The 14,719-nt window shown below is 42.6% G+C and overlaps 1 protein-coding gene across 3 annotated transcripts in view; it reads right to left on the reverse strand.

Moving 5' to 3' along the window:
• Window positions 1–1,257: 1,257 nt before the first annotated feature.
• crtc3 (CREB regulated transcription coactivator 3) overlaps window positions 1,258–14,719 on the reverse strand; it is an 86,175-nt gene continuing 72,713 nt past the window's right edge. For 2 of the 3 annotated variants that reach the window (XM_072552869.1, XM_072552868.1), the window contains 6 exons: window positions 14,331–14,548; window positions 12,220–12,512; window positions 10,808–10,978; window positions 7,526–7,684; window positions 5,300–5,501; window positions 1,258–4,522 (listed from right to left, as the gene is read on the reverse strand). In XM_072552869.1, coding sequence (XP_072408970.1) covers window positions 4,314–4,522; window positions 5,300–5,501; window positions 7,526–7,684; window positions 10,808–10,978; window positions 12,220–12,512; window positions 14,331–14,548 — 1,252 coding nt within the window. In that variant the 3' untranslated portion in view covers window positions 1,258–4,313. The remainder of the gene's footprint in view (window positions 4,523–5,299; window positions 5,502–7,525; window positions 7,685–10,807; window positions 10,979–12,219; window positions 12,513–14,330; window positions 14,549–14,719) is intronic. The other variant, XM_072552870.1, reaches the window with a different exon arrangement.

Genomic DNA, 14,719 nt, shown 5'->3' on the forward strand with positions numbered 1-14,719 from the left:
TCATTAGCAAGGTTGGCATCAGCTGCCCATTCCTAAATGCACTTGGGAAGATGGTGACTAGCAACAATTGTTGGCCTAGCCAGCAGCATCCATATCTGACAAAATCAATTTAAAATATCATGGCTTGTTATTAGGAAAAGCTCAAGACACCTTCCCTAATAAACAGCTCCAAATGAATCTCGATCCCCATTCCTTGGTATTTCAAGTGAGAAAAAGCTATAAACATATTTTGTGTAGATTTGCTTTGATATATTTTATTTGAAAGACAGGATGCAAAATGACACTTTACAAAAAGTAACACTAGCTCACAGATAAGTCCTATTTAAATATTACTGTACACTTCACAATAACTGAATTCAAAATGTCAAAGGATAGGTCACAAGAACCAGATACATAATGGTAAATATTTAATAAAATTAGTTTTTAAAAAATGGACAAGCTGCTGTCACAAAAATGGCTAACATGGACATATTGTTCAAGAGGTCAGAATAAATTAAAAAGGATTTACAATAAATGGACATTGATAAAATTCAATGATGATAAAAGAAGTCAGAAGGGCAAATACTGAGCTCAATCCAGCTGTAACGTAGCAACCCAAGAAATGGACTATTGTAGGTACTATGCTGCATATTCTTTAAGCCAACCTCGGTTATTATCACTCCATTTTTCCTAAGGTGCAGACTTTTACTGTATAATTATACTGCTAACACGTCAACCAGAATGTGAAACAGATCAGATTTTTGCAAGTTAGGAAGCCAAGACTGCACCAGGTCTGCACATAAGACACACACACACTGACACAATGAATAGTGATCATGAGTTAAGAATGCAGACTGCGGCCAATTCAAATCTGATGGACACCAGAGCAACGTGAGAGCCTGCAACAGGAGGTTGATTTCTAATCAATCACTGATGGATTTTGTTCCCAGATGGTGGGAGGTCAGCCTATTGTGGGGGAACAATTTTAACCTGTACCATCCTTGGAGAAATCTGGGGTAGTATGCAACATTGGTTTGACAACCTCCCCAATTACACTTCCCATTCAGAGAATGCAGTCAGGTGGGGCATCACTCCAGTCATCCATCAGGTCAGGGAGATTGAAATCATGATCTCCATGATTTGGAGATGCTGGTGTTGGATGGGGATGTACAAAATTAAAAATCACACAACACCAAGTTATAGTCCAACAGATTTATTTGGAAGCACTAGCTTTTGGAGTGTTGCTCCTTCTGATGAACCACCTGATGAAGGAGCGGCGCTCTGAAAGCTAGTGCTTCCAAATAAACCTGTTGGATTATAACCTGGTGTTGTGTGATTTTTAACTAAAATCATGAAATGTTTAAGATATGTCATATTTCAGAGAATGAAACAGTGCACTGGGATCTGCTTTAGTCTGGTCAGACAAGGCTTTCCTTAGTCCCAAAGCATTGTGATCAAAGACAGATGAAAGATAAGGCTTGGGAATTTTATTAAAGTCATGAGTGGGGTAATAGTTCAAATGTACTCCCTACTGACAAAAAATATTTAAAAACCTTTTGTAAGAAAACATAAATGATAAAATATAGCTGTTATAAGCATTTATACAACTGAATTAAACCAGCACCAAAAACAAATTGGATGATTTTAAACAGACCATAAAACCTACTCTACATCTCAGGAGGACTAGACCCTAAAATTGGGTCCAGTGTTCTATTTTAAACAGGAGGCTGGAATATCCTGGCTCTGCACATTAATAAATAGACAGCTCTTTTCAAGATTTTAACAAACACACTTTTCTCCCCTGCAGCAAAACCCAGTTTATAAAATTTAACCAAACAGAATTTTGAATATTTGACATATCTGTACATTTAATTGCTGAAATAAACACAGTAAAAGGCTGGGAATACAGGTCAGTGAGAATCTAAAAGTAAGACAGTTCAGTATTCCTCATGAAAGGTTCCTTTGGCCACTAGACAAGTCACTTCACATTTACAGAATGTGATTGATCAAATTGTTAACCCCAACATATTCTGCTTTGAACTCAGGACATTGAAGACATACTGTAAAATGATACATGGAGTTCAATGATTTCAATGTGGAGCCTGTTCCGCTATTGTATCAATATTTCTTGTTTCACTCTTGTCTTGAGATGTAGGAGTTCCAGAGAGGGATAGAACTGTCTCTTTCTCATGATCATTTCATGAAATTTTGGTTTCCAGACTATTAAAGGGAAAATAACCGTTGCAATGTCAAAGATGAGATGACGGTCTGAAACTGGAGGAAGAGGCGACCCTGTGTTCAGGTCCAAGACTGAGACAGAGACACTTTCACTCAGTATGAGACACTTCAGGAGTTTGAGTGGCCACTAGAATTAGAAACGTAGAGGTGAAACTTTGTCTGGAGTCTCTGAATCAGTGGTGGGGGTGAAAGGACAGCAATGACACATTAGTGTCTAGTGCTGATACTTCTGAAAATATAATCCAACAAAACAGTGTGTGTAGTGCAATGACAGCAGAATTCTGATGTGCAATGAATTTGCCCACTGACATCCTCCGATCGATTGCGTCTTCAAAATGAGTCAAGGCAGAGTACACTGAGGTGCAGGTTCACGATAAGCTCACATAAAACTTGTTTAAAGAAAAACAAATGCTTTCTAAACCATGAGAGGCGGGATGGTTTACATGGAGCGGTATTAGAATTTTGTTTGTTGGTAGGGCTCCTACTCTCAGCATGAATCAAACACACATTTCCTCAGGTGAATCGAGACTGAATACATTTCACTCTCTTTTCCAACAATAAATCTGCATTTCAGTTTAACCTGGTACCTAATCCGGAGGGAGGTTCACCTCCAATCTCTCAGCGTTTCACAAGCAGTGTTCTAGCCTCTCAAACCCTGAGCCGTAACTATCTGCCGTTCTATTAACATTCAAATTCTGTGGGTAAGGCCTACAATTGCTGAGCACAGTGCACTTCCAGCTCCAGCTGCAAGGTACAAAGGAACAATCAATTCTCTCCAAAGACAACTGCCAGATTGTAATTCTCTGTCTACTAAGGCATTCAGTGGGTGTGTTAACCTCATAGTATAGCAATTTAAAGCTACAGCTTTTCACCATTCTGATATCAGAAACTCTGATTATATATTATTTAAATCCCATCCCACACAACTGAATATTTGCCTTGTGAAAAGAATTATAAATTATATTTATAATTAAAAAAAGGGATCACAGCTGCCTATTGCACTAGCCTCCGTCAGACAGAAGAAAGGAAATTGGGTTCTGAAGTGACGGCTTATTTCACCACAATTCGGCTTCTTTAAACTCTTACATTTTATAACATGTTTAGAACTGCAGAAACTGCTTTCCTTCACAAATTAATGTGCACTTAGTTTTCGAGAATGAAAATTGCAATGGATAATGTTACAGATTAGCCAGAGAGGTCAGTGCCTACACCCCAACCTGGTCCCAAACACCAAGTGACTGTTTCTCCTGGTCCCAGTGGGTCAAGTAGAAATTCAATCCACATCAAATATCAACTTTCTATGATGCAAAGCATCAGATACTCATTTAATGATCTCCTTGCTGCCTGAAGGTGCAGACTTACGCTGGTGACTAGACTGTCAATTGGCCTGTGCTGCTTTCTTCATGTCTTACCCAATGCGCGGATGATGTTTCCACCAAAAAAGTCGAGAGTGGATCAGACTCACCCCAATCTGTGAAGATTCCAGCAGGGGTGAGGGGTTTTGGCTGATTTCTCACCCTTCAGCCCACAGAGCGCTGTAGCACGGAGTACTGACCAAATTGCTGTCCCAGCTAAGAGCAGCTCACAGCCCAGAGCATGACCAGGACCTGCTGGAGTACATTACTCCACACCACAAACAGCAACAAGTGTGGAAACAATGCCAAAGAATTCCATATCTTAATAGAGGCTTCAATTAACTGTAGTGGTTTAGAAAGATGTAGATTTAAAGACTAAAAAGAATAACATTTTACAAAATGCAAATTTTCTGGTTTTGATGTGAAAAGCTAAGATTTGAAATTTGTAAACAATTTGCATTACATCTATTTAAGTTAAATACAGTACAATCATGTGCCCTGTGCTGGGGTGGTTATTGTCTGGCAATGGTCAGCTTAAATTGAAAAATATTTCAACCTTAACTCAGCTAAACATACACAGAAATGAATACAGTTAAAAACCAAAAGCAGTGACTAGTTCTTTAATCATTAAAAAAATAAGTCTTGTAGCCCATGTGCCATTCTGTAAGTGCTCTCCTTCACTCTGTAGTGTCCAGGGATATTCTCTTCCGCCATCATCCCCAAAGTTACAAGTTGGGGCAGTTACACTCTGTCCGTCCTGAATGTATCTTCAATTGTGGGGTCAGCCAGAACCAGATCCGGATCACTGAGCATGCTCAGTCCATCTAGGCTAAGTGGTTCAATTTTTAACTCATCATCCAGTTGGAACTGGCCATCGGTGTCAAAGGTCATGTCTGGGACACCAGCCAGAGCACTGCTGATATCCTTGGACAGGCTAGGTGGAGAATCCCCTGGTGTGCAACAGAAACAGAATGAAGTGATAAGTTGGCACAGGATTTCACACTAAATTTACAAACCCATGTCTTTACAGGCTGCTTTCCCTCTCACAGCAATCGTCCTGGTTCTCTGCTGACCTCACTGGTAACTGAAAATGACCACCTTTTTAATTCAGGAAGTGGGGACAATGTGGAACTGATGATCACATGGTTAAGGGGAATAGCACAGATGCATTAAGGGGAAACTATAGAAACACAGCAGGAGACAGGAATTCAAGATTATGTCAACTTCCTCATCAGTAGGTCAGGGCTGCTTCATCAATACATCCTGAAATATTTAGCCTCCACTGTTCAGTAAGAATTAATAAGCCTGATAAAACCAACTTTCTTTTCCAAAATTGTGGTATCAAAGACATTAGGAGGAATATTCCATTACTCCCAAAATCCTTCTGTAAAATTCTAATGAACCAAGGCAGTTCCTGGGAACATTCCTGATGTTAATGATTGTGGAGATGAATTGACAGAAGCAGGCCATTTGGTCTCACTGGTATTTTTCTATCCCTACAAACCTCTTTCCATCCCTTTTCACTTCATCCTATCAATGTGGCCATTAACTCGAAATATTTGTCTCCACAGATGTTTCCTTCATTTCTGGCATTTTGTGTCTTTATTTCAGACTACCAGAATTTGCAATACTTTGCCTTTAGTTCTGTCAGTGTAGCACCGCTATTCCTTTCTACCATGTACATTTACCTAGTTCGCTCCAGCCAATGTTAGAGATTAGCTGCTCACCTGTTAAGATGATGTTGGGGATATTCCCGGTACAGGTGGAGTATGGCAGGTTGGGTTTCAGGTGAGGTGGGTCTTGGAGATTCCCAGTCAAACCTGCCGAGGAGGCCTGTGAGTAGTGCAGGCCGGGGCCTGGATTACAGAAGCTGTTGCCACTCATTGCCAAGGCGCCGACTGGGTTTTCCAACATGTTAAACTGCTCCAGCTGTGGGAGATGGGGAGGTTGGAATGAGCAGAGCAAAAAAAAAGCTTCAGAAATTATACCTTCGTTGTAAGGGAGGGTTGTTACTTACTCTACATATGATCTACAACAGATGTGTCCAAATTAAGGTTTCGAGCTAAACCAGCTCAAACATGACCAACTCAGCTCCACCTGAACCTGCAGTAGGACTCACTAATTTGGCCTGGTTCAAATTGTGGTACTTTCTCTTCACTAACATATCAATTCTGATTCAGAACACCATGATCAGTCAGCTGTGGCTCAGTGCTTACCAAACTTGCCTCAGAGTCAGAGCACCGTGGGTCCGTGCCCCAATCTGAAGAAAATCTTGGCAGAATGTTCCAGTGCATTATTGAGGGAATGCTACACTGTCAGCGGTGCTGCCATTTGGGTAAGACATTAGATGGAAGATTCATCAGTTCTCTCAGGAGGATGTAAAAGATCCCATGACATGTAGAAGAGGAGTAGGGAAGTTATCCCTGGTGTCCTGGACAATTCTTATCATTCACCCGATATCACAAAAACTGATCTGATCATTATTCTCACTGTTGCTTGTGGAAGTTTTCTGTGCACCTGTTGGTTGCTGTTTTCCTTACATTATAACAGCCAACTACAGTTCAAAGGTACGTCATAGGCTGTAAAGCATTTTGGGTTCTGGAGACTGTGAGCAGCATGGTTTAAATACACGTTTTAATTCTTTAACAATAGATGAAGATACAAACAGAGTCTTGGATAGAGGGAATTAACATATCCAGATCCCTTGAAATAAAGACAAAGCTTGGACAAACCTGACATACAGCACTAAGAAGAAACAAATATGGACCACTGCATTTCTGTACAGGAGAAACAAGAATATAAATTTTAATGGATAATGGAGTCAAGTTGGGAAGGTGGTTTTGGGGAGGGAGACAGACTTTAATTTTTAGTTATTGTTCATTCTTGAGTAATGGTTGATCTCTTGTACAAGTTAACCCCTGACCTTTTATAAAAAAGCCTAAACTTTGTGCTTACCAGCTGCTTGCTGCAGAATGACCCTGACTGGGGGAGCACCCCAGTGAAAGGAGCTGCTGAAGTCCATTAAACAAAATCTCTTTGGCTCGGTTTTGCGCTGCTGAGGGTTGGGTTGGACTGGACTTCCACTCAGCAATTCTGTGAAAGCAAGGCAGTGGGAGAGGGTGGTCCACAATAATATCGGGAGTAAAAGTGGAGCCCCTATATTTAATGTTTGAAACCAAACTTTTCCCCGAGTATACGTGGTACCTTACACAGGGTGATGGGAGTAGGGAACAGACTTCACAGGGACAGTGAACTCAAGAGGGACATTTGTCAAAACACATCACTTACATCTTTGAGGTACAGAGGATCTGAAAGGTTCTGAGTTTTGGATCAAACAGGTGGAGTGCAGTGATCCCTCTCACTTTTCCAGTTTCCAGTGTTCACCTCTGGGTGGTTGCTGGAGAAAGGACTTACAGGGGAGCTGGGAGTGGCTTAAAAGGTCACAGAAGTCACAACTAAAGGTCAGGTCATGAGGAAGTCCCTTGGTGTGAGCAGCAGGTGAGGGAAAGTGAGACGAAGTTTCTTCTCTCAGAAGATCATTACTCTTTGTAATTCTATTCTGTAGAAAACAGTGAAGGATAGACTATTGAATACACTCATTCAAAGCTGAGTTTGATAGATCTTTGATCTCTAAAGGAATTCAAGGTTGTGTTGATGGAAGGGGGAGTTAAAAACACAGTCTGATCGTGTTGAATGGCAGGGCAGGTTTGAGGGGCCAAATGACATCCTCCCCCCCCCCCATCCTAATTTGAATAACTCCAAGATGCTCTTTGGAATTAATTGAGTGAAAATTTAACAGTGTTTTGCAGCAAACACCGGCCACAGACTGATGGATGAATACATGAACATAAATATAAACACAACTCAGTAATGGAAATGACCAATGAAGACTGATAAGATCACACTGTACTCCAATCACAGGTTTACACCACTGTATAAAATATTTAGCATACCATAACCCGATCCCATTCTGATATCCCTAGACTGCACGGGATCTCCATAGGTCTGTTGATGGCAAACTTCCATACCTGCTGTGACAACGGCTTGGTGTTTCTGGCAACCAAGTGCTGCCCAAAATATGGATCACTGAGGATGTTTTCCATTGTGTCATTCTGTTAAATAGCAACAAAGTGGAGATAAAGAACAGTGTGTGCATCTAATAATACTGCATCTAATCCACTCCTGTGTTAACACACTGATACAAGCCAAAGTTAATTTGCATAAACAGCCTGAATTTATTTTTAAATATATAGTATTTAGACAATGATAATTCCAACTAGTTTTCTTAGCACCGTGCACGGATCTAGGTTAGTTACTATTGTCATTCTGGGTGTTAATTCTGACACTCATTTTGCGTTCTTCACAAATTCACTACCTAGGCGAAAGTGGGTACTGCAGATACTGGAGATCAAAGTCAAGATGAGAGTGGTGCTGAAAAAGCACAGCAGGTCAGGCAGCATCTGAGCAGGAGAATTGACCTTTCAGGCAAAAGCCCTTCATCAGTAATGAATTGGGACCTACTGTCTGACCTGCTGTGCTTTTCCAGCACTACTCTCATCTAGACACAGATTCACTACCTGCAGGGCCACGTACCTGCAAGACCAACCTGATTTTCTTTTCCCTTAATGGATTGCAAAGTCCGTTGTGATAGCTAGGGGTTTATATCAAAGTGCTGTCCATGTTTCGGTGATATTCACAGGAGGTGTGTACCCCTATACCCTATGGATAACGATGATTTACTGCAAACAAAACAGTCATTCTACAATCTATTCAACAGCTGTCTGGTGAAATGGTTTCAGTCCAAAGATGTGCGGGTCAGGTGAATTGGCCATGCTAAATTGCCTGTAGTGTTAGGTAAGGGGTAAATGTAGGGGTATGGGTGGGTTGCGCTTCGGCTGGTCGGTGTGGATTTGTTGGGCCGAAGGGCCTGTTTCCACACTGTAAGTAATCTAATCTAATCTTTCTGAGAACCAAGAGTCAGGAACCTGCTTTTGCACTCGTCCAGCAGGGGGCTTAACTGGACCCAATCGCGGTGAGTTGCTGCAGATAGTCTGATTCAACCCTGAATGAGCTAATGACAGCCAAATCCTCAATAGCACTGACTTCAAGCGGGTGTGAGGTGAGCTCTGAGCTCTTCTGGCATCAGCAGGACTATGACAGGGCAGACACAGAGTGTTTCCACTGGATCGGGGAGTCTCAGGATAAGGGATTTTTCATTTAGGAGGTATGAGGAGGAGGAGAAATTACTGAGGGATTGTAAATATATTAAAATTCTCTATCCCAGCCGATGCCGAATTTCCATTGTTGAATATATTTAAGACTAGAATAGACAGATCTTTGGTCTCAGGAAAGTGAAGGAAATGGGGAGCAGGCAGGAAGGGGGAGTTGAAACAGAAGGTCAGCAATGATAGTTTTAAACAGTGGAGCAAGTTTGACAGATCGTGAGGTCTACTCCTGCTTCATGTTGTGTTTAGATTTTAAAACATGAGCCAAAGAGATTAGAGTAAAATATTCTAAAAGTGAGCCCACAAATAGGATGTTAAAAACGCAGTTTTCAGACTCCACCCCATGGGTGTGTTGTCCTTCTCTACCTCATTAACCTCCTCCAGTCTTACAAGATCCCCACACCTCTCTGATATCAGCCTTAGCTGCTTCCCTGCTCTCAGTTACTCCATTGCTGGCTCCTACACCTTCAGCTATCTGAGTCCTAACCTCAGAAACACCCTCATTAACCTCTACTGGCCTTGATCCTCCTAAGATGCTGTTCATTTTATATCTTGTATAGCTTGGAATCTTGTTTCATTCATTACTTGCACCTTCCAAAAATCCTTGGAATGTTCTACTCTGTAAATGATGCTATACAAATTCAAGATGTCACTATTCTATCGTTATAAAATGACTTGCAAATTTATTGATTGCACTGAAAAATGTATTTGTTTGTATACTTTCGATAAATAATCTAATGTGCCAATAAACATTTATATCAGCAGAGATTTTATTAAGTTAAGTGAATAGGCAGAATAGTAGTAAAACAATTTCAAAGTAGACAAGTGTGAAACTTAGAACAGAGTACTTTCCAAACAATGAGAAGGCCCAGAGAGAGTGAATCATAGAATCCCTACACTGTAGAAGCAGGCCATTCAGCCCATCAACTCCACAATGACTCACTTGACACCATCCCACCCAGACCTGCCCTCTACTCTCTCCGTGACCCTGCATTCCCCATGGCTAACCGACACAGCATGCATATCCCTGGCCACTAGGAGCAATTTAGCATGGCCAATCTGCTTTACCTGCACGTCTTTGGATTGTGGGAGGAAACTGGAGCACCCGGAGGAAACCTACCCAGATACGGGGAGAACGTGCAAACTCCACACAGTCGCCAGAGGCTGGATTCAAACCCAGGTCCCTGGCGCTGTGAGGCAGTAGTGTGAACCACTGAGTTAACATGCTGCCAAAGTTCAGGTATATTGATCACTAACATATTATGGATTAAAAGACAAATGGATTGCTGGCCTTTATATCGAAATGATGGCCAGAATACAAGAGGGTAGAAGGCATGCTTTAGCTTTACCAAGCTCTGGTGGTTCAAAGATGTGTAGGTTAGGGTGGTTTGGCAAGGTTAAGTTGCCCATCGTGTTCAGGGGTGTTCAGGTTAGCTGGGTTTGCCGTGGGAAATGCAGGATTATAGAGATAGGGTGGAGGTGGGGGTTCTGAGTGGGATGCATCTTTAGAGGATTGGTGTCTACTCAGTGGGTTGAAGGCCTGCTCCCACACTGTTGGGATTCTATGATTCTATGATGCTATGGTTAGTCCACACTTGGTGTTATGGGCACCATACACACAATTTATACATATTATGAAATAGATATATTAAAAAAAAAGCTGAAAAGAAACAGCAGATTGTATGCCCTATCAAACCTGTTCTACTGTTCAATCTAAGCATGACTCTCCCTAGACCACAACTTCATTTTCCCAACTGCTCCCCACATCCCCCAATTCCCCAATTCCCTGAGAACCGAATATGTGGCTGTCTCTGGTTAATGACAGAGCAAGCAGCTCGAGTTCGAGAATTTAATAGACTCACAACCCCTTCCGTGTGAAGTGAGTTCTCCTCATCTTGAGACTGTCCCCCCTGTTTCAGATTTCCCAAGGAGCAGACCTACTCTCTCAGGCAGGCCGATCTGATCGGTTCCCAGGCTACTCAATGTTTGATCCAATGACTGTACACTTACAGTGGGAGAGTGCAGTTCGATTGCTGATTGCTGAGAGAGGTGATGAAGAGGAGACACTGGTGACTGTCCCTGTGGGTGCTGCACTTTGTGTTGAGCTTGGTGCAGTTGTTGATAGAGGGGATAAGGCGGTAGGTGTTCCATGGTCATGTTACTTGTATCCAAGGCAACCCCCTGTGAACCAAAAGGCAGAATTAGACTATGTTGAGAGCGGAAATGACTGCCTTCTCTCCTATCCCTGGTTGGGCAAGCTATAAACAGCATCATTTGGAGCAGCTCAAACAAAATAAAAGCATCATCCCTGAACATATGCATCATGTTTTGTTATTTCTGCTTCTGAACATTTGTTTTCCTCCCAAACTGCAGCTCTTTTAAATGGGAACGATGTATTTTGCCACATCCCCTGTCCAGCTGGGAGCTCACTGTCAAGACAGGCCTGGTTCAGCGTTCCCGATCCAGCACTGCACCAGAAAACCAGAAATGCTCACCATTTCACAGAAGAAGAAACTGCAAGGAAAGTGGCAACAGCAAAGTAGCATTTAAATCTTGCACAGTTTAAGTACGATCCACATGGCTTTTCATCTGAAAGCCCTGTCTGTTGGGTGGAAATTGGCTGCACTGCATATGTTTGCATTATACCAAGTTCCACCAAACGGCCAATGGAACCTGCTGCACAGAACCGGTTTCCTGGCTACACCTCCATTTTACCAACTGCTCCTGCAAAGTGTGTCTAGATTTGTTAAGAGTTTGGTATAAGCAACTACTGGCTCTGATGGTCAAGGCTAAATTAACAAAAACGGGCACTACTTAGATACGTGGTGCCGACTAGTTTAATGCCTGCTAGTTATCAGCAGCAGGAAGCCCGTTTTATCTTTAATTCTTCCATGGCATATAGGTGTCACTGGTTTGGCCAGCATTTATTGACCATTCCTAATGAGTTAATAGTGAACCATATTACTGTGGGTCTGGAGTCACACACAGGACAGACCAGGTAACAATGACAGATTTTCTTCCCTAAAGGACATAAATGAACTAGATGGATTTTTCTGACAACTGACAGTGGTTTCATTTGACTGTCACTTCCAGATTTTTATTGAATTCAAGTTCCACTACTTGCCATGATGAGATTCAAACCCAGGCTCCAACAACATTATTGGAGTCTCTGGATTAATAATCTAATGGTAATACTGCCAGAGCCATCACTTCCCAGGGTACTGAGTTCAGTGGAACGATACCGGCTCCTGCTGCCAAGATCAGGCAACCTGGCACAGACTCATGAACTGATCCATTCTGGTCTATGAGACTTTAACAATACACCAAAGCTGCTCCGTTATCACTAATAGGGAAGCAAAGTCATGTAACTGCATCCCTCCCGACCACCGGAAACCCATTTAAGGGCCTTCCATCACACGTACTTGTGCTATCGAAGATAGCGTTGGTGACATGGTTGGTGAGAACTGTTTACTCATGGACCTTCGAGGCTCCATCCCTGGCGAGAGTGTTAGCGGACTGACCGGTGTCTGGCGTCGGCGTGGCGAACTCTTCAAGGCGGTTGGGATGGACGGGTTGCTTAGCGATGACCGTAGTGAGGAGTGGATGGAGGGGTTGCTGAGGGAGTGATTGTTTAAAGGAGACTGCAGCATGGAGTTGCTGAGTGAAGCCTGTATTGATGGGTTACTCAGAGAGCTGTGCAAAGACGTGGACAAACCTAGAAAAATAGAAGAAAGAAATCAAAAACGGAAATGTTCTTGATGGTAATCCCAGGAAAAAGTGAGGACTGCAGATGCTGGAGATCAGCGTTGAAGAGTCTGGTGCTGAAAAAGCACAGCAGGTCAGGCAGCATCCGAGGAGCAGGAGAATCGACATTTCGGGCATAAGCCCTTCATTCTTGATGCTGTGTTTTTCCAGCACCACACTCTTCGATTGATGATAACCCCATCCACATGGGAAATGCATTACCTGGGAGGGAAGTGGGAACAATTCCATACCAACTTTCTAAAGGGAAACACGTGAATATTTATGAAGAAACATTCTGTAGGGTTATAGGGAAAGATTGGTAGAGCAGCAGGTTTAATTGGAAAGATCTATCAAAAGACATCGGCCCAATGGTCTGATTGGCCTTCTCCAGTGCACTGTAATTCTATCAATTTCAATAAACATAGTTACACAAGACCAAGGCATCTACATTAACTCATCAGTGACTTGGTAAACGTATTGTCAATGTATAATTAAACTGTACACACTCGAAGGTTTAGGCTGACTCCTCAGTATGTGTTGAATTAACTGCCAAGAGAGGTATGGATCATCCATTTCCCCATTCGGGAGGTCCCAATGGGAGGGCAATGGGAAATCTCCTAGGGTTCCTACCTCAATGCTGGGTAATGCGGGTTTGTGGTCCTCAGGCAGGGCTGTGATATCTTCCACAGTCATAGTCTCTCACTCATGGAGCTCAGGTGAGGTTTTTAACACGCAGGTTCAGTTGGCAGTTAGGAAGGCAAATGCAATGTTAGCATTCACTTCAAGAGAGCTAGAATACAACAGCAGGGATGTACTGCTGAGGGTCTGTAAGAAACTGGTTAAACCGCATTGGGAATATTGTGAATAGTTTTTGGCCCCGTATCTAAGGAAAGATGTGCTGGCTTTGGAGGGGATCCAGATGAGGTTTACAAGAATGATTCCAATGATGAAAAGCTTAACATGAGGGGTGGTTGAGGACTCTGGATCTATACTCTGTGGAGTTTAGAAGGATGAGGAGGGGATCTAATTAAAGCTTACAGAATATTGAGAGACCTGGACAGTTTGGGCGTGGAGAAGATCTTTCTGCTAGGACAAACTAGGATCTGAGGGCACAGCCTTAGAGTGAAAGGACGACTCTTTAGAATTGAGCTGAGCAGGAATTTCTTCAGTGAATCTATGGAACTCATTGCTGCAGTGGGCTGTGCAGACCTCGTCATTGAGTGCATTTAAGACAGAGCTAGATAGGTTCTTGACGAATAAGGGGATCAAGGGTTACGGGAGAAGGCAGGAGAATAAGGTTGAGAAACTTTTCAGCCGTGATTGAATGGCAGAGCAGACTGGATGGGCCAAATGGCCTAATTGTGCTCCTGTATCCTATGGTGTTATAGGTCGCAACGTACAATTGATGTTCATCGCAAAATGGTGCGGAGTCAATTCCAGGTGGACAGCAATGCTGATCTCCTGCACTTCCTTCAATGTGTCGTCAGTTTCCAGGAGTTGCTGGAAACATTTTGTGATCCCAGGACTAACTTTGTCCTGCTCCCAAACTCTGGAGGCCTGGGGGTGACACACAGACCTGGGGGCAATAATGATTGGAGAAATGTTCTGCTGGCTGAGCTACTGGGAATTGAATCAGATGCTTCCCAGCCCATTTATCTGCCAGATCTTCATACTTTTGTGATACAGCTTTACTCGTCAGCAAATCCCTATTCATACACCAACCTGACTCACGGCCTAGAAGAAAAACAACGAAAAGTGGTCATTAGAGCTGCACAAATCACTCCCTCACCTTGAGAGTTGCTGATGCCCAGGTGTGTCATGGTAGCAGCCAGGTTGCTGGTACTGTTGCCTCCACTGATATTGGGGAAGCTGCTGTCTTCAGGGTCCAGAGGGGTCGGCAGAGGTGACGGGAAGTGAAGGTTTGTGAGATCTGGCAGGGAGCCTCCTGTGTTTAGTGACCCTTGAAAATGTGACAATCCGACATTCTGCTCTGGGGATGGATAGATACTTGAAGGAGGGAATCAGAACAATCAAATAAAAAGCCAGCACTTTTTTCTGAAATTATTTGTGAAAGCACTTTGTATACAAACTAATTTTCCCATCAACTTCCTGTAGCAACAATTTCGTCAACTATTTTTCAAATAGCAAGATATCAAAGACAAATGAGCAGTTAATTTG

The sequence above is a fragment of the Chiloscyllium punctatum genome, chromosome 33, assembly GCF_047496795.1.
Source record: "Chiloscyllium punctatum isolate Juve2018m chromosome 33, sChiPun1.3, whole genome shotgun sequence".
NCBI lineage: Eukaryota > Metazoa > Chordata > Chondrichthyes > Orectolobiformes > Hemiscylliidae > Chiloscyllium > Chiloscyllium punctatum.